The following is a 19,217-nucleotide window of genomic DNA, read 5'->3' on the forward strand; positions in this document are numbered from 1 at the left end:
AGTGCTGTGTTGCAGGGTTGTGTACCTTAGTGTTGCATTGCAGGGTTGTGTACCCCAGTGTTGCGTTGCAGGGTTGTGTACCCCAGTGTTGCGTTGCAGGGTTGAGGACCCTAGTATTGCATTGCAGGGCCGTGTACCCTAGTGTTGCGTTGAAGGGTTGAGTACCCAAGTGTGCGTTGCAGGGTTGTGTACCCAAATGTTGCATTGCAGGGTGGAGTATCCTAGTGCTGTGTTGCAGGGTTGTGTACCTTAGTGTTGCGTTGCAGGGTTGTGTACCCCAGTGTTGCGTTGCAGGGTTGAGGATGCTAGTATTGCATTGGAGGGTCGTGTACCCTAATGTTGCATTGCAGGGCTGTGTACCCTAGTGTTGCAGGGTTGGGTACCCTAGTGTTGCATTGCAGGGTTGTGTACCCTATTGTGCGTTGCAGGGTTGAGTACCCTATTGTGCATTGCAGGGTTGAGTACTCCAATGTTGCATTTCAGGGTTGAGTACCCAAATGTTGAATGGTCATTTGGTGAGAGTGGGCTGAGCAGCATGGATGCTGCTCCTGGTACCTGTAACTGAGCTGAATAAACCTACATCTTATAATCCACAAAGGATCCATCATTAATTACAACAGAAACTTGCTGCATCTGTGGTTGGAACGTGACGCTGCGGCCTCACGCACGTTGCCCCAGACGCTGTTTGGGAGTTTGGTGCATCTCATGGTGTCTTTGATTCCCTGAATGCAGCAGTACACTCTTGGCAGCGTCTATTGGAGCGGCAAGCCGGGCACCACATATGCCCCTAGTTTGGTGCTTATGGTTCCCTACGGGTTAAGAACAAGGGGCTGTGAATGCACTGAGGGGGGGGGGGCTGGGTGTATGTACTATCAGGGACTTCTTTAGTGATGGTGCAATGTGTAGCTGGGATGTGGTTCAGGAGTGCAGCGATAGACACACTATCCTCACCCAATTTCATTACTTCAGAGCGCGGCACACACTGCGGTGATTGTTGGGTGAGGACATCCTGGAACCCCTGGAAATACCAGCGGTGTCATCACTCCTGCAGACAGCAGCCCCTCACCAACTAGTGCTGAGAATCTATGTGTTTGCGCAGGACGCACGTAGGCCAGAGGTCTCTAAGGTTCGGCTCAAGTGACAGAGGTCTCTGTGGATAGTTACTGCTAAACAATGTCAGTATTTCTGCTTTGTTGTGAAGACTGTCTCACTGAATAGTAGACAGACTCTTGCACTTCACGTACATCCACAGAGTGTACTGCATAGATATGGATTGCGTGATAGTGCGGGCTACATGCCCTGCAATGAGGAAGAGGCGGACTTTGTGCTCCTTGCTTGGTTTTGCCCCGGAGTGCAGGAATTCTGATGGGCTGTGTTCAGGGAGTTGGAGGCTGTCATTGGCGAGATGCTGGAGCCTGCCCTATTGCTGGCGTTGCTAGGATACAATAGGGATGTGCAGGATGCTGTTCGGCGGCTGGTGGCCATTGGCTCGCTTTTCGCGAGACGCCGGGTGGCAATGCGCTCGGCCCATGGCCCACTCCCGGCTCAGAGGGAGTGCCACGTGGGTATGACACCTACTGCGAGCTGCTCCAGCATCGGAGCCGCCCTTGAGATATTTGGGGACCTTATCAGGCTTACCTGGCCATTTTCGGGGTAGAGAGGCCAGCAGGGGAGGCTGCTGATGATGTGGCAGATGGGTAATGGGCTAAGCATGCTTCTGTCCTCGAATGTTGTTATTGATGCATCGTGGGGTACAACTCACATATTCGCAGGTGCACAGCGATACATCAATAACAATATTGGAGGATAGAGGCTGTTATAATTTATTGCTGTACCATTGGGTTTGTGATAGTGCCCGGAGGACGTTTCTCCCCTGGGGCGCAAGGGCGTTGACCCTCTGCACCACTGGGAGCTGCCACAAGTGCATCGTTTAAAAGTTTCCGCCCGTGTTCAAAGAACTGAGCCTTAGCTGCTGTATGTGTTCGCCGGTTCGGAGACGATGCAGTAATGCAGGGCGGGGCTGATCCTGGCTTTAGAAGCCTTGGGCAGCAGGACTTAAGTCCAGTGCGCATGCCCAGATGGACAAGTCTCTGACTGGTCAACCAGACACAATTTTGTGGAGTGAGTGACTGGAAACCTAGCTTGCATGCTTGAGAAATATGCGCAGCACTGCTCCTACAGGTTACTAAAAACGAGGGCGGCATTTCCTACGTGAACGACCTCAGAGGGGTGAGGGTAAGCCAGGACGGGGGCGTAAACCAGCCCTGCAGAAATGATCAGGGAAGCCCAGATTCAACAGTGCCAGTGAACGGACCGAGCGAGTCTGGTCATCTCCAGCGGGACTGAGGGGAGACTCCAGGTGAAGTCCTTATCGAGTTTTACCAAATTTACAAAATTAACTCTGAAGTGTGCCATCTGCCTCTTTTTTTCAAATGTTTCGCAGATGCTAAATCCCCCCGGAACCCTCCTAATGTCCGCTGGCCTCGCTGACTCAAACTCACCCCTAACATTTACACCCCACCTCGTTGGAAAGTCACCGGCCGCCGCTGCTCGGTGGTAATGTTGATGGGCATCGAGTAGTGTAATTCACTGTGGAAATCTGCCTGCCTCTGGCAGCCCGGTCACCCTGACTGTGAATCTTTTCTCATTGTTTGTACAACCTGTATAATTGTACTCACAGCCATGTCAATGTCCACATGCCATACTCGGCTGATGTTTGATGTAAACTTAAAATAAAGTATTAAAAAAAACAACAATAAAATTAAAAAAAAAATTGTTTTTGTCCACAATTTAATTTACTATTTTTTGTATTCGTTTTTTAGCACCTGTGCTTTTCCTTTGAGCTTTTTTTTATTGTATAGCATCACAGACATTTTATTGTATAGCACCTTTGGACTCATGAGGCCCTTTAGAAAACCTTTAAATAAAATAATATAAAAACAACTGATCCTTCCATTACATCTGATCATTTCAATGTTGAGCTCACCAGTCCAATAACATTGATTGCCACATACACCCCACCTTCTGCCAGTGCCATTAACTGTGATCATTGATGAGCATTTGAAGACACCCACAATAGTGAGACGATAAAGAGGCAGCGAATCAATCAATGAGACAATCAAACATGGCCGGCTGATAGACCCAAGTGGCAGAATATTAGATGTAATTTACATTCAGAATTGACAAAGTCCTAGATCCCTGTCGGCCAGGTCCAGGTCTGGAAGATGAGGAGGAACATTCATCCATCATTCACCTGAGGAAACAGCCAGTGAGTGACACGTGTTCAGGAGTGCAGGGCCAAAGACATTGAACCAAGAGTTTGATTGTTTGTACGCTCATACCCAGCATCCCTCATGAACGCTCAATGACAAACCTGAGGAGGCCAGTAGATGGTTTATCCCCAGTGGAATCTCCTGCTCGCCTGTTGCACAAGGAAGTGACCCCTGACACCGGGGAGTACGGATGTTGCCACAGAGTCACTCACAGAAAGCATCATCAGAGAGAGGAGAACAGACTAAGAACTAGTAGGTGAACGCAAGGGATTAGAAGAAAGTCTGGATAATGAAGGGGCAGTGCCCCATCCTGGTGCCTAAGAAGACCAAACCTAATGCCATGTCTACAGGAGATCATATACGTGGGTCAATGATACGTTCATACATTGATCCATTCTTATGGATAGAACATATTCATAGATCAAGTTCTTATTCTTAAGGACTTTCTTTTGTACCTTTGTGAGAGTAAAAGAAGCCGTGGTGAGCAGCATACCGGTGCTTGGAGAACACAGGGTATCAATTTCCGCTACACAAAGGCTGAGGTTGAGTCTTGAAGAGCACGGTGGACCAAACGGAGAGTCTTAACCTGAATGCAACAACTGACAGTCAGCCAATGCATGTTGCCTGTTTTATCCTGAGTAAACATAGGCAACATGGTATGATATCTGTTTATGCAGAATATCTACAGGTGCAAATTCCGTCCCCTAATTTCCACTTATCAATGTGTAAGTCACCCTACCCTGTCTTATCTGCACTGTGCAGATTGTAAAATATCACCGTGGGTGCTTTCACCTTTGGGGGAGTTACTGGTGCCACTTGCATAAAACCAGTGTGGGTGACACCTCCACACCTTGGAAGAAGGGGCCCTTGGCAGGATGCATCACTTCTTCTAGGACATGGATAAAGCTCAGTAATCTGCCAGGTCACAAAGCCCCCGTATTCACTTCTTGGAGCCTTACACAATCCAACCTGTCTAGTGTGACTCCCTGACCCACCAAAACTTGAGAAATCTCTTAAAAACTCAGAGGCACATTTACTATTTTTTCACGCAAAGGGGCGCAGCAAGGGAACTTGCTGCCCCACGTTGCGTGAGAGGGAGAGAGCAGAAATGCTCCATATTTACAAAGTTTAGAGATGCAACCTTGATGCAAAATCATAATAAATCTGCTTTTGCCAGCAACTGAGTTAGAGTTTCACAGCACAAAGAGAGAGAGGAATTTTACTGAGGGAGTAGCTACATCCTCACTGTCTCGACTGTGCCACAAACAATTAGCTCTCTCTTAGCTCAAATTACTATTGGGGAACTCATAAGAAAAGTGAATTGTAACAATCCTCGGACCCAAACACTGCGAGTAGCTGCTCAGATTCAATAGCCGTAGTCCTTGTTCTACTCATGGAATCAGGGGTGGACCAAAGAGCGGGCAGTGTAACCTTCTGGATCCCTCAACACAACCTATGTTCTAAGACGGATGGGTCAGGCCATTGTGCCGTCATAGGCTGTTAACCACATGGGAGGGACAAAAGGAACTAACATATTTTTAAAGGATTTTATTGTTGTAGTGCTATGTCCAATTTTACCTTACCTGGTCTATTAGCTAATTCTCCTGAACACTGTTTTAATACGCACTCGAATTGCCTCACCACTACTAATGCCACCTGTAGAAAGCTGGCTGAGATATAGTGTGCACAGGGTCCACGGGTACCCCAAGAGGCTTGACAGAGGCAATAATAGGTAATATTAATGCTCTCTTTTGTGGTAATGTGGTCGAGCAGTTAGGCTTATCAGAGGGTAGTGCAAAGCATTTATTGTACACACACAAGCAATAAGTGAAAACACACACTCAATGACTTAACTCCAGCCCAATGGTTTTCATATAGCAAAAATAACTTTTCTTAATTTATTTCTAGAACCACAAGATTCAAGTTGCAGGTAAGTACTTCAATAGATTAAGTATTTCACACATACATCAATAGTACTTTGTTTGAAATTGATAAGTTATACAGTTTTTTAAATATTGGCAATTATCTGTTTTAAAAGTTGACACTGCAATTTTCAGAAACTGTTCTTGGGGGGAAAATGTTAGTACAATTTACAGGTAAGTACTTGACTTACAGTTCCAGTCTCCAGGGGTTAGGAAGTCTACGGGATTGGGGACCCACAACCAGCAACACTGGGCCAGCCGGGTGCAGAAGTCAAAGTTGAGGTACATTTAACATGGGCTCCTTTGGAGACTGCGGCACTCGGAATCAGGCCTGCCTGCAGGTAAGTACCCGCGGCTTCGGAGGGCAGACCTGGGGGGTTTAGAGGAGCACTGGGGGGGCAACAAGTAGGCACCATACACGCACCCTCAACGGCACTGGGGCGGCCGAGTGCAGGGTGCAAACAAGGCGCGGGTTTCCAATGCTGGTCTATGAGGGGACCCCGGGGGGCTCTCAGATGCTGCAGGCGAGGTCCAGGGGGGTCGGCTTGGACAAACCACAGGCTGGACAGGGAGGAGGGCCGCCTGCTGAATGTAGCTGTACCGGAGGTCGGGTTTTCCAAGGCCTGGGGGCTGTGGGTGCAGTGGTCTTTTAGGCGTTGGATATCTTCGTCCGGACCTTTCGCGGTCAGGGGGGTCCTCAGGATTCCCTCTGCAGGCGGCGTCGTGGAGGGGTGGAAAGGTCAACCCAGGGTGAGCACTTGCTCACAATCACCTGGGGACCGTCTCTAGCTGGTTGGGCCACCTGGTCATCGGCCAAAGGCGTCTGGTGCAGGGTGGTCAGGACTCACGGATCCAGGGAGGTAGATTCTTTGTGGACAGGGCCGCTGTCCTCTGGAGTTCTCGGTCCTCTGTGGTGCAGGGCAGTCCTCTGGAGCTTGGCAGAGGTCCTGGTCCCGCTGGATGCGTCGCTTTCTTTGTGCAGGTTCTCTGAAGCAGGAGACAGGTCGGTAGGGCTGGGGCCAAGTCTGTTTGTGTCGTACTTCTTCTCTGCAGGGGTTTAAGCTATGCAATCCTTCTTCTTGTGAGGTCGGCAGAAATCTGATGACTTGGGTTCAAGGGAGCCCTTAAATCCTAGATCTAGGGGCGTTACAGGGGTCAGAGGGCAGTAGCCAATGGCTACTGTCCCTGAGGGTGGCTACACCCTTCTTGTGTCTTCTCCCTTTGGGGAGGGGGACACAATCCTAACCCTATTGGTTCCTGTCCTCCAATTCAAGATGGAGGATTCTGCAGGGAGGGAGTCACCTCAGCTCTGGACACCTTAGGGGTGGTCACTCCTCCCTGTTTTCCCTAATTTTCCCGCCGGACTTGCTGCCAAAAGTGGGGCTTTGTCCGGGGGGCGGGCAACTCCACTAGCTGGAGTGCCCTGGGGCACTGTAACCCGAGGTTTGAGCCTTTTAGGCTCACCCCCAGGTGTTAACAGTTCCTGCAGGGGGGAGGTGTGAAGCACCTCCACCCAGGACAGGCTTTGTTTCTGGCCACAGAGAGCACAAAGGCTCTCACCCCATGTGGTCAGAAACTTGTCTGAAAGTGGCAGGCTGGCACAGACTGGCCAGTCCTGCACTAGCAGTTTGGCTAACATACAGGGGACATCTCTAAGATGCACTCTGAGTGCATGTTTCAATAAATCCCACACTGGCATCAGTGTGGGTTTATTGTGCTGAGAAGTCTGATACCAAACTTCCCAGTATTCAGTGAAGACATTATGGAGCTGTGGAGTTCGTAATGACAAACTCCCAGACCATATACTCAATATCGTTATACTGCACTTACAATGTCTAAGAATGGACTTAGACACTGTAGGGGCACATTGCTCATGCAGCTATGCCCTCACCTGTGGTATAGTGTACCCTGCCTCAGGGCTGTAAGGCCTGCTAGAGGGGTGACTTACCTATGCCACTGTCAACGGTTTGTGGGCATGGCACACCCTGAGGGGGATGCCATGTCGACGTTGCATTTTTTGTCCCACCAGGACACACAACACAAGCTGTGAGGTAGTGTGCATGTGCTTGCTGAGGGGTCCCCCAGGATGGCATAATACATGCTGCAGCCCTTGGGGACCCTCCCTGGCCAGAGGGCCCTTGGTTCCATGGGTACCTTTTACAAGGGACTTAACTGTGTGCCATGGGTGTGCCAATTGTGTAAACAAAGGTACAGATTTTGGGAAAGAACACTGGTGCTGGGGCCTGGTTAGCAGGATCCCAGCACACTTTCCATCAATGTTGGCATTAATATCAGGCAAAAAGTGGGGGGTAACTATGCCAACAGTAGCACTTTCCTACACAACCCCTGTAACTATGAAGGTTCTGCATTCACATCAATGTACACGTTTTGTTAACTACACCAGGTACATAACATAGCATACCCCCTGGTGTCAAATTAAAAATTCATGAACATAGATTACTCCGAACACAAAAAGGTGATGGGAGGTGTAAGAAGCTGGCTCTCTATACAGTGCACTAAAATGAAGTACACTGTGCAGAGAGTCCAGCGGGTCACCAATTGGTGTTGCAGAGGCAAAAGTAGCTAGGACTAATGCTCTTTTTTTTGGTAGTTTGTGGAAGCAGTTAGGATTACCAGAAGGAAGTGCTAAGCATTTCATGTACTCACAGAGGCAATAAATGAGAAACGCACTTAATGAATAAATCTGAGACCTATTTAGAACAATTACAATTCTTTTTATATGTTTCAAACCCAAGAACGTCATAATCCGGTAAGTAGACTTTTAAGCATAAATACTTTGCAGTTTCAAAAATAGACAGTGCAATTTTCAGAGTTCTCTCAATGTTATCCTATGGAGGAAAAAATGTTCAGCAAACACAGGGTTAACAACGACTTACAAAGCTGATCTCAGGAAGTTAAGTTAAGTAGTTGGCACTGATCAGAACCACACCAACCGGTCACACCGAGCGGCACTGGGGTGGCCGGGTGCAGAGGTGCTGTAAGGCGTCAGGTGCCCTATGGTTTCCTATGGGAGTTTGGTCCTTGTGAAGACAGACTGCAGGCTCTGGCTAGGAAGCCAGTCGGGGAAAACAAGCAGGTAGGCCAAAGACTTGAGATGTCCAGGAAGGTAGGTGCACCGTTGGTCCTTGTCTCCAGAGGTGATAGATGAAGGGGTGTCCTTTGGCGTTGGGGAGTACTTGCGGTCAGGGGGTCCTGTGTGTTAAGGCTGCAGGTGTCATTGAGGAGTCCAGCAAGTGGTCAACCAAGGTGGACACAAGCTCAGGGGAGCCGGGGGACATCGTTGGCACCCGTGGCCCGCCTCAGTTGGCATTGGGTGCAGTGGTTGCTATAGGTGTCGGGTTTTCTCTCACCACCAGCTGTGAGAGAGAGGGCCTGCATGCAGGGGCTGCAGGAAACTTGGATGAGCCCAGGAGAGGAAACACTCGGGTGGACTCAGGCTCAGGATAGCTGGGGAGCCCAGCTGGCACTGTTGGTGGGCTTCTCACTGGGTCAAGGTTGTCGGGTATCCAGGCTGCAGAGTCCTGTTGGATACTTGGTTGCTGAGCAGGTCTGCTGCTCACGGGAGTCGTGAGTCTTTTTAGAAGGCCGGCAGCCCAGGTTTCTTGAAGCTGCAGGATGAGGCTTTTTGTGCAGAGTCCAGTGAGGTCAGCAGGCAAGCCGGAAGGGTTTATGCCAGGTCAGTTGCTGCTCCTTCCTCTTCTTCTGTGGATCTGAGTTCTAGGGTTCAGAAGTGCCACCTAAATACTCAATTTAGGGGCGTTACAGGGAGTGCCAGGCGGTAGGGTGACTACACCCTTTCTATGACCACTTCCGCTGGGAAGTGGGCATAACACTAACCCTAATGGCCTAATTCCTTCCAAACAAGATGGAGGAATTTAAAAAGTAGTGTCCACTTCAGCTCATCCACCTTACGGGTGGGACTCGCATGAAGTGGGCACACCTCCTAATCTGCCTAATTTTCCTGCCTGTGCTGCCACAAAAAGTGGGGTCGGGACAGGAGGGTTGGCGAGTTCCACCATTTGGAGAGACCTGTGTTGCATTTCAAAGGTGGCAACGCCTTTGAAGCTTCCTGCCCTGGAATGTCCATCCTGCTCTGGATGAGATGTTGTCACCTCTGCTCAGAGCAGGCCTTTCTTCTGGGCCTCCGAGAGTGCTGGCTGTCACCTAAGGGGGCCAGAACTCAGTCTAGGGTGGCTACACTGGTTTGGACCAGTCAGTGAACACACCAGTAGCTGGGTAGGTTTTTAGGGGCACCTCTAAGGTACCCTATGTGTGCATTTTTAAATAAATCCATCACTGGGGTCAGTGAGGGTTGATTATTCTGAGATGTTTTCTACCAAAACATCCCAGGATTCAGTGGAGCCATCACATAGCTGGGGAACTCGTAATGACCAGTGTCCAGCACATGCATTTAAAATGGCTTCCCTGTGGACTTACTATGTCTCATAATTGACAGAGACATAGTTAAGGACATATCTTCTCATGCATACATGCCCTTACATGTGCCTGGATGCACCCTGCCTTTGGGGTGACATACACCTAGCACATGCAGTGTTAGGGGACCTGACACACATGGGTGTGTGACAGGTCGTGTTTTCAATTTAGACTGCACCAACACACGCAGTCTGCAATGGCAGCACGGTGAGGGGTCCCTGAAGATGGCACACTTGGTGCTGCAGCCCTCAGAGACTTTCCTTAGTACCCCAGGCCCTAGGTATCAGAGGTACCATTTACTAGGGAATTACAGTGGTAGCTAAAGAGATTGTCAATTGTGCAAAACAACTGTGCAGTTTTTGGGAAAGGGATCTGGCACTGGGGACCTGGTTAGCAGGGTACCATTGCACCAACAGTCAAATCACACCAGAGACCAGGCAAAACGTGTGCTGGATGTGACCATATGAAAGGAGGCACTTTCCTATAGGAGGATGCTTTGAATAAGTTTATACACTGGTAATCGCTCAAGGTAGATCTGATGACTGGTGTAATTTACACACTAAAGAATGGAAAAAATTGGTGGATGGAACGCTTCAATAAGTCTCAGCCACTGGTAATTACTCAGGGCCGCATCCCAGTCCACCATGCCACCTCCGATTAGACCCACCATATGCAAATCAGCCTTGACCCTGCTCCAATAGGAACAGTCCAGAACTAACTGTTAAAGCCAGGTCCTCGCTGAACGGGAACACAAGCAAACCAAGACTGGGTTCTGAGTTATGTGATTTGACGAGATGAGAGAAGACGCTGATCGTGAGCGCGGACTGAGTGTGGGCAGTGCCAGGAACACCAGGGAGCACGAGTCTGCTCTCGGCTTTGTGCTTTCCCGCAGAGATTCAGAAGTTGAGGCTCCCCACCGTCCCGCTGCAGTCACGCTGGTTTCAGGGCACCTGGGGCCAGAGGGAGCAGAACGAAAACTAGGAAAACCAGGAAGGAAGTGGGTGCAATCTGCCCACATGCCACCAGACTACACGGAGCAAGGTAAAGGGGCAGCGCGAAGGGGTGAAGTGCAAGGCCACGGAGTATACCCAGTGGGTGCGGACACAGCCGGCAGTAGGCTGGTGCAGCTTGTGCCCACTGTCTTTATTCTATGTGCCAGCTCTGCCTCCGCCCTCCCCCCACTCTTCCTGGAAGCCATTCTGGAAAATCCTTAAGTCTCTTCGGCTATTGGCAGCATCGGGCAGTAAGCCCCCCAAGGATCAGTTTGCTAAGACTGTGAAGCTTGTCTATGCCCCTGCAGCAGGGGAGGTCTTACCCTTGCCCAGCGTGCTCCCCTTTCTGTCAACGTGCTCGCGCGCCCTGCTCGATTAAGCAAGATATATTTTCAGGGAGAGGGGTGTGGCGGCGCTTGGGCCCAATCAGATTTTGGGCAGGTTCCTGGCTTTATTTTGTACTGATTCCCAGTCAAATCTGCTCTGCAGTATTTCCATTCTGAAGGCACCTCAAGCGCTACAGTGCACCCACTACAGTGGAGTGCGCGTGCCCCTGTCACCAAGAGGCGCTGCTGCGCTCCATCGGAGGAGTGGGGGTCTCTGTAGCTGCTGCAGCACGCCCCTTCAAAGGGAGTCTCTGTGTGGAATGAGGCGAGCCCCTCGCAGCTCTTGTGAAAGATACTGTTTGTGCCACAGGATCACCCCAACTTCAATGAGTTGTCCGTTCTGGCTGCGGCTTGTAGAAGGAGATGTGTGCTGGCGAAAGGGGCGAGGAAAGGAGGGAGGCGTGGGGAGCTTACTATCCAACCGGCTGTTACCCCCTGGTGCTCATTTCATCTTCAGAAATGTAATTACTCAATCATTTTTTGCTTCTATCTATTATCGAGAATAGAGCGCCTTCTCCAGAGGTACATTCCAAGTTTCAACCAGTACCCACTCGCTACTTACGCTGAGTGTCCTGCAGTAAGTAAAGCTGGTGGTGTGTTCCAACTATAATAAAGGAGATGGTATTTTCATCACAAGGACAATCACAAAGCTAAGAAATTGTACTTTAGTACTGAAGAGGCTGGGTACAGCGTCCTTGAAGGGGTAACAGCAATCCCTACATTTTTCCCTATGATCTCTTCGATACCAACTGTGAATGAGCGAGCAGTAAAAGGCTGGTTGTACATCAGTGCCAGGTGATGAATCAAGTGATATTTTAAAAACAGATTGTAACAAAGCTGTGCTAAAAGTTTTAGATAATACTGAAAGCATTAGGACCGATAACTTCCTTGAGTACAAGCAATCGAGGGTACCCTAAATGCTCCTTCAATATGTTCACCTCCAATGGATTTTACACTCCCCGATATTGAGCTCAGCCAGCTTCCTCACCCGGACGGGAGAAACCCCCAGGAGACTCTTCAACCTCTTAATAGTACACTAAGCAAAGTATTGGCATTGGATACTAGTTTATGTCATTCCCGGGATCTACCTATATTATTATCATTTCACCCTGTAGACAAGCATTTTATAATCTCTGAGTCTCTACAAACCCTTCAAAGGGTACGTGAAGCCATTCTTTCACTATTACAAAAAATAACAAACAACTCAGACCACTCATTGGAAATTCAGACTTCAATTTTCGAGGTCTTACCGAAGCAAAACCTGCTCACAGCTGCAAAGGCCGCCCCTCTAGAGAGTAGGCTCATAAGTGTGACCGCAGCTTTCCAAAAACTCAATTCTCACAGAATATGCTCACAGACACTAGTGCAACTCAGACTATCACGAGACCCCAGTAGGGGAGAAAAAAGAAAGGGGATGGGACTAAAATAGTTTATTCACTCCGTAGGTTGTTAGTTGATCCTTCATCGCACCTAGAGGCAAGTTCAGAGACAGCAGTTTGCTCCTGCTATCCAATATTCAACTCTGCAACGGGAGCTACTTCTCTAAAGTATCCCTTGTCATCTTCACCACTACGTCACCAGCAGAAAACCGGTCACCAGAAATAATTTCCAAACATAAGCCCCGCAGAGCTTCCTCTAGTGATGAAGCAAAGGGATACGTCGTATCTCTGGCAAATTTAGAGAGTCTGCAAGCCTCTAGTTTGTTTTTCTATTCTCCCAACAGGGAGGAGACAGTGTAACTAAATACCCAGGCCCCTAGTGTTGTGAGCTTAAGGCCTTTTCAGGAGATCTGCTTGCCTACACTGGAAAATAGTCCTAGAAAAGGATCAACATTGGCAAATGCAGTAACGGACCAGTTTTGTATCCTTAAGTTAACAGCTCTTTGCAAATGGATATGACCCTCTGAATTGCCTAAGAATTTTAAAACTCCGGCAAAATCTCAATTCCTTAACCTCCTCTGAAATACAAATGGTGTCTTTTCCTTATAAACAAGATCAGTCTAGAGCCTGGGTGGAATTCTGGTCTAGCGTAATTTCATCACTAGTTCTAGAAAGTGAACGTCTCCACATAAATGGTTTTGATGTAGTGGGCATCCATCATAAATCTCCAGCAGCCTCTCTAAACCAGCATGTTATCATCCGGGGAGTTAAGCAGCTGTTACCTCTGCTCAGTAGTGACAACAACACGTTTAATAAAAGACTTGCAGATACTTTGACAGTCTGTTTAAAGGATGAAGACACTCATGTCTGGAATCACAGCCTGTCCAACGAGGAGGAAACACATGAGGTAGCTGCTTGGTCTTGGTTCCTAAGAAATGTATACAAAAACAAATCAAAAAGTGGCTTCAAACTTCCCTTTTAGCAATAACATCTTTATTATATCGTGGAATATCGTGGAATATCGCTGGTCTGGAAGACTCAAACTTGAGTGGTCTGCAGAGATTTTCTCTGGAAATTATCTGTCTACAAGAAACGTACTCTACAGCTGAAGTAGACTGGAACAACTATTATGTTATAGTCGCTCCCGCTTCTAAGGTTAGGAAAGGCCATGCAAAGGGCGGTCTTGCAATCCTGCTTATGGTAGAGGTTCAATGGGACTTTGAACTTGTTCATACTTTCCACAATAACATACAATGTATCAAGATAAATCTAACAAAAAACAAGTCCCTCTTCAACCTTGTTTTTATTTAATTTGTATGTTCCCCGGGTCCTGAAATTAATGTTTTGCTGGTTGAGTTGTGCGACCTAATAGAATCCACCTTGGAGTCAGGTGGTCATTTCCAAATGCTGATAGTGGGGGATTTTAATGCGAAAACATCCAATGCCCTCCACGGAGCCCATAAAAATAAGGAGCTTGAGGAATCAAGGTTTATCCCAGATCCTGTTTTTCCAGCCACTAGTAAGACTAATGAATGAGGAAGAATTTTATTGGAATCCCTAAACGGAATTAATGGGGTGATCCTAAATGGTAGAACAGAAGTGGACACACCAGCAGCCTTCACAAGGAAGGGGGTCACCGGGCTTTCTAGATTGGACTACATTATAGCTAGTCATGATTTATTTAATAACATTAAACTCCTCAAAGTGGAGTTTGTACAATGCAATGACCACGCATTACTCTATTCAGAGTTAGCAATAAACCTTTACAAACCTTTGTCATAGTCCGTAGCAGGTGGCAATGGCAAGGCTTTAATTGTCGGCAATCGGGGTTGAATCATATGGAATTCCAAAAATATATCTCCAAGATGAACGCAGCGATCACCTCTCTGAGATGGTGCCATACACCTGAAGGAAGTAACCCCATCCTATTTTTTGAAGAACATATTTCAGCAGCTATTCTCTTGCTCCAAGGATGGTCAATGCCAAGTAATAAAATGGCCCAAAGGAAAAAAGGGTTTTTAGATCTTGTCCTTTCTCGCAAACTCAACAAGCTTATTTGTTAGCAGTTTATTGAATACTCTGTTTCAAGGGGTAAAGAAATCCGCGCCTTACGGAAAAGGCGAAGGAAAATACATTGGACTTGCATAAAAGCCTCTATTGAATTATATATAAGGAAAGCACGACACTCAGCAGCAATGGGTCCTGATAAGCCTCCCATAAAAGCACTCCGGGATGACCCAGTAGGATGGAACAAGTTTCTCTATCCACTTTTTTCCCATTGATATGAAACAGGAAGCATTCCAAGCTCTTCGTCCGGTAGTATAGTGGTCCCCCTTTACAAAAAAGGTTCCCGGTCTTCTCCCTGCAATTATTGTCAAATTGCACTTCTCGGGAGATTCAGGGGGGATTTTTGCCACCAGTATTTTGGGCCACCTTAAGGAGTGGACCTTTTCTAGGGGCGTGATTCCAACAGTTCAGGCAGGTTTTCAGTCCAAACACTCAGTTACAGATAATATTGCTGTATTACAAACAGTTATTGATAAGTTTGTGGTGAATAAATCACACGTGGTTTATTCTGTGTTTGTTGCCTTCTCAACCACATGTGATAGGGTTGATAGACCTACCCTATGGATGAAATTAGAGAGCCTGGGAATCCCCAATACGCCACTTCAGCTAATAGTCACTCTGCACACATCTACGTGGTGCAGAGTTCCAATGGGGGAGGTAAAGGGTTGACTCCAAGGATACGTACACACAATGGACTGAAGCAGGGATGTCTTTTAGCCCCTCTTCTATTTTCCTCATTTCTTAGTGATTTGTCAGCTTGTTTTTCTAAAGCAACCTTCCTTGAAAAAAACTAGCTTCTCAAAATGTGCATGTGTTAATGTATGCTGATGACGTGGTCATTCTAGACCTTACTCCTATCGGTCTTCTGCATAATATTGACGCGCTATTTAAATACTCTGAGGAAAACCTCCTGAAAGTTAACATATCTCAAACCAAAGTAGTACCATTCAGAGGGAGAAAACAGTATTGTCCCCATAACTGGGGACTAAGAGGAAGGCCAGTTGAAGTGGTCGAAACATATACTTATTTAGGGTGGGTGTTCTCGCAGACTTGAGAATGTAGCTCTCATTTTTCCCACATAGGGCTTAAGGCTACTGCCCATGTAGGTGCTTTAAAAAGATTTTACTCCGCCTCTGGCAAGAGACATTTTAAAATCCTTCTTGTCATCCACCAGGTCAAGATACCGCCTATCCTCTTGTATGCACTTGAAAATATTCCCGCTAGCAAATGGTCAATTCTAAACATAATTGAAGGAAGGCTTCTCCGCAAGATTACATCCTTGAGCCAAGCCACCCCTATACAGGAATTATGCCTAGAGTTTTCTTTGCCCAGTGCCTATTCTAGATCTTTGGCAAATGTAATTCGGTGGGCTTATGACCTTATGCATGTGACTGAAGGCTCCTTGAGAGCATTCTTGAGAGTTGAGGCCTTTCAGAGGATGGAAGGTTATATACCTTCAATAGCAATCTTGTGACTGTGCAAGAGAAATTCCAGGGTTCTATCGCCCATTTGAAAACATGGACACCAGCGCATTTGAAGCAGTTTTTGAGGAATTCAATGCCCAGACTAAGGAGCTTATTTAAAAGCCCCTAACGCCCCCAGAGTGTCACTTTTAGTGATGCTCCACTAGCGCTGTTCCATTTTCCATATTTGCCAGGCGGCATTAAGCCACTTTGCGTGGCTTAACATTGCCTTTTAAATATGGACCCCGCCGAAGCAGTTTTCTTCGGCAGAGGGGCGTGTAGTTGGTGTTGCTGTGGGCATTCTCCTGCAACACCTATTGCATTTTGGCGCTGCCTCAGATTTACGAGGACTCGTAAATCTGAGGCAGCACCAAAAACAAACCCACCCCCGGGGTGGCGTTAGCATGGCACTGCGAAGACAAATACTTTTATTTCTCCTCGCATTTGCTTTTCCTATGTGTGCTGCATTTTGCAGCATACATAGGACTAAATCGCCATTATTAATTGTTTATGTGTAGGAAGGGACACCTTCCTGCACATAAAAATCTTTCCCGGCAACACAGGCACCCTTGAACTGGGCAGCTAATTTTAGCACCAGCGCTAGTGGAAACACAGGGGTGCGCTGTATTTCTGTAAATACGGTGCATCCCTGCGTTTCTGAAGTGACGCAGCGCGGCGCTGCCAATTTTGGCACAGCTTCACACTGCGGCACTTTCTCGTAAATGAGGCCCTAAGTTTTACGCTGGACACCGCACATTGCTCCCGGCTGGCGATGTCTAGGCCTCTTGCTGATAATTTTGCATATCAAAGTCCTCAAAAGTATTTGGGGTTTACACTAGGTGGTGTATAATCATGCTACGCTTGGGCCTGCTACCACTAAATAGTGTTACTAGACACTGGAAGAATTCTAGTGATAAGGCAGTAATATGTGACCTCTGCCGGGGAGGGATTCAAGATGGCCAACATGTTTTATAAACCTGTCCTCATAGGAAAGTGGTAGAGATGAGGATCCGTTTTATAAAACCTTTGTGTTTTAAATTTGGTGTGTTTAAAATCAATTACCTGATTGCTCTAGCACAGTCCTTGTCTGATGAATTTGTGTGTATTAACAGTTTTCATGTTTTTAAAACGTTTTTATCTTTGTATTAACTAGAGGCATCTGCAGTGCTGGCTGTGTCTTTTAAACTTTTTTGTGATATTTTATGGTGTTTTGTATTGTTGACCTCTGTTGAGATCTAAATCAATCAAATAAAAAAATACTTGTTTCACCGTAATTGGGGTCTTCACTTGGGTGTAGCTTGGGTCCCGTGGCACAGTGAGCAAGGGACATAAGTCTGGGCATACCTTTGGCCACTTACACACAAAAGGTGATTCACAGGGATATATTTAACCAGTAACTAAAACATAGATATAAAATTAACTGTTAGTTATGGAGCACGCTGTTTTCTTCTCACATTTTGGACTCACCTTGGATTCCATCACTGTCTTCCCCATGTGCTTGGATAGTACCTCCGCGTACTGCTTGACTGTCAGGCGCTGAGCGGTCAGCCCAACGGGCTTCCCCAGGAAACCTTGCGGGGACTCAAAGAGTCTAGCCACGGCAGGTCCAATGTCTGCGACGGATATACCATCCATTGGAATATCACCCATGGGGAACACTAGTGCAGGAAGGAAGAAGAGAGAATTAACGGAGACAAATGTTGGGGGAATACAGCACTTTCTTATATGGAGGGTGACCCCAATATTTTTTAATATTATTGTCCCACCTCCTTCCTCCATATAACACATCACAAAACCAAGAGGTATATTCCACTGTTCCCTTCTTAAATCTCTAAGATGTTGCAAGTCATGGAAGGTCAGGCAAAGTTTGAAAGTTTATTTAGTACTTTGGGCCCAATAGAAGCAAATAGGCATTAACAGATAGATTAACAATGATCATGTCTTCCCCCATATATGTAATTAACCAGAATACCCACAGATGTGACAGCACACTGAAACGTGTTGATCCAAACAAGGCAGGGAGGAAGGTGCCATAAACTCTACTACACCCCACTCCTTCCCTGATTTTATTCTTGTAAGAGATAGGGTCATCCCATAATAAAGCAACCATAATAGTGCCTGTCTCAGTACAGTTTTAACCTATAACTCACTACCCTTTACGTTTCACAAAACTTCCTTAAAAAATAAACCAGCATTTGCAATGTAATAGGTCTCGCATTTGCTTGAGTTAGAGCTATTGGTATTGTAAATGCATAACTGGACTTTTCTTGCCACATAAATTGGTGCATAATTTGGTCCTCTCTGCCACATAATTCCAGTGGTCTTGCATATAATTAAAGCACTTCAGTTTACCTTCTTCCTCTAGCTGCAGCAAAAAATGAAATATTGCCATTGTTTATTATATTTTTTATATTATTATTTTGGGTCCCCCCAACCTAGTGTGGGGGCTCAGAGATGACCTAAACAGAAAGAGCAGGTCATGTGGTGAGTTATGGGCAAAAATGTTTTGTAAAAGGAATGCCCGTACCAAGTGCAGCAAATATTGTAGTATCTTGATTGTAATGCTCAGAACAGCCCCTAGAGGATACCATAATAAAAATAGCATTTGCAAGAAACATGGTCATGTAACAATATAACCAGCCCCTAGAGGGCATAATGACATGACAACAGAATGACATAAAGTAATACATTGTAACCATATATGTAGCCCCTAGAGAGTGTAGTGCCTTACATATTTTCCGGCCTACTGCATTTATATTAGAGACAAGGCTCTTAAAACACAAACTACTCCCAACTGTAAAACCAAAGTTTCAGCTGTGAGAGAACTTAAAAAGACACTGAATGGTGGGAGAGGTTACTATTTCGTCCCCCCCTAACCTAGAGTGGGGACCCAGAGATGTGCTAGACAGCAAGAGTGAGTTGTTCAGAACATTTCAATGGTGGTCCCATTGTCCTAGGACCACCACAAGGTCAGTTATGGGCAAAGATGTTTTGTAAAATGAATGCCCTGCAAAGCATTCCGAGTGCAGCGAATATTGTAGTATTTTCATTGTAATGCTCAGAACAGTCCCTACAGGACAACATATTAAAAATAGCACTTGTAAGAAACATGGTTATGTAACCATATAGTCAGCCCTAGAGGGCATAATGACATGAAAACAGAATGGGAGAAAATAATGCAGCGTAACTATATATGTAGCCCCTAGAAAACTTTGTGTTTTACACATTTTCAGGCCAAGCAGGTCTATTACAATATTATTACAAACAAGGCCCTCAAAACA

At 46.7% G+C, this 19,217-nt stretch overlaps 1 protein-coding gene across 1 annotated transcript in view; it reads right to left on the bottom strand.

Annotated features, from left to right (window-relative positions):
• LOC138278521 (nmrA-like family domain-containing protein 1) overlaps positions 1 to 19,217 on the bottom strand; it is a 60,784-nt gene that overhangs the window by 20,346 nt on the left and 21,221 nt on the right. The window contains exon 4 of the mRNA XM_069219257.1: positions 17,404 to 17,594. Within this exon, the coding sequence (XP_069075358.1) occupies positions 17,404 to 17,594 (191 nt within the window). The remainder of the gene's footprint in view (positions 1 to 17,403; positions 17,595 to 19,217) is intronic.

Source organism: Pleurodeles waltl, chromosome 2_2 (assembly GCF_031143425.1).
Source record: "Pleurodeles waltl isolate 20211129_DDA chromosome 2_2, aPleWal1.hap1.20221129, whole genome shotgun sequence".
NCBI classification, from domain to species: domain Eukaryota; kingdom Metazoa; phylum Chordata; class Amphibia; order Caudata; family Salamandridae; genus Pleurodeles; species Pleurodeles waltl.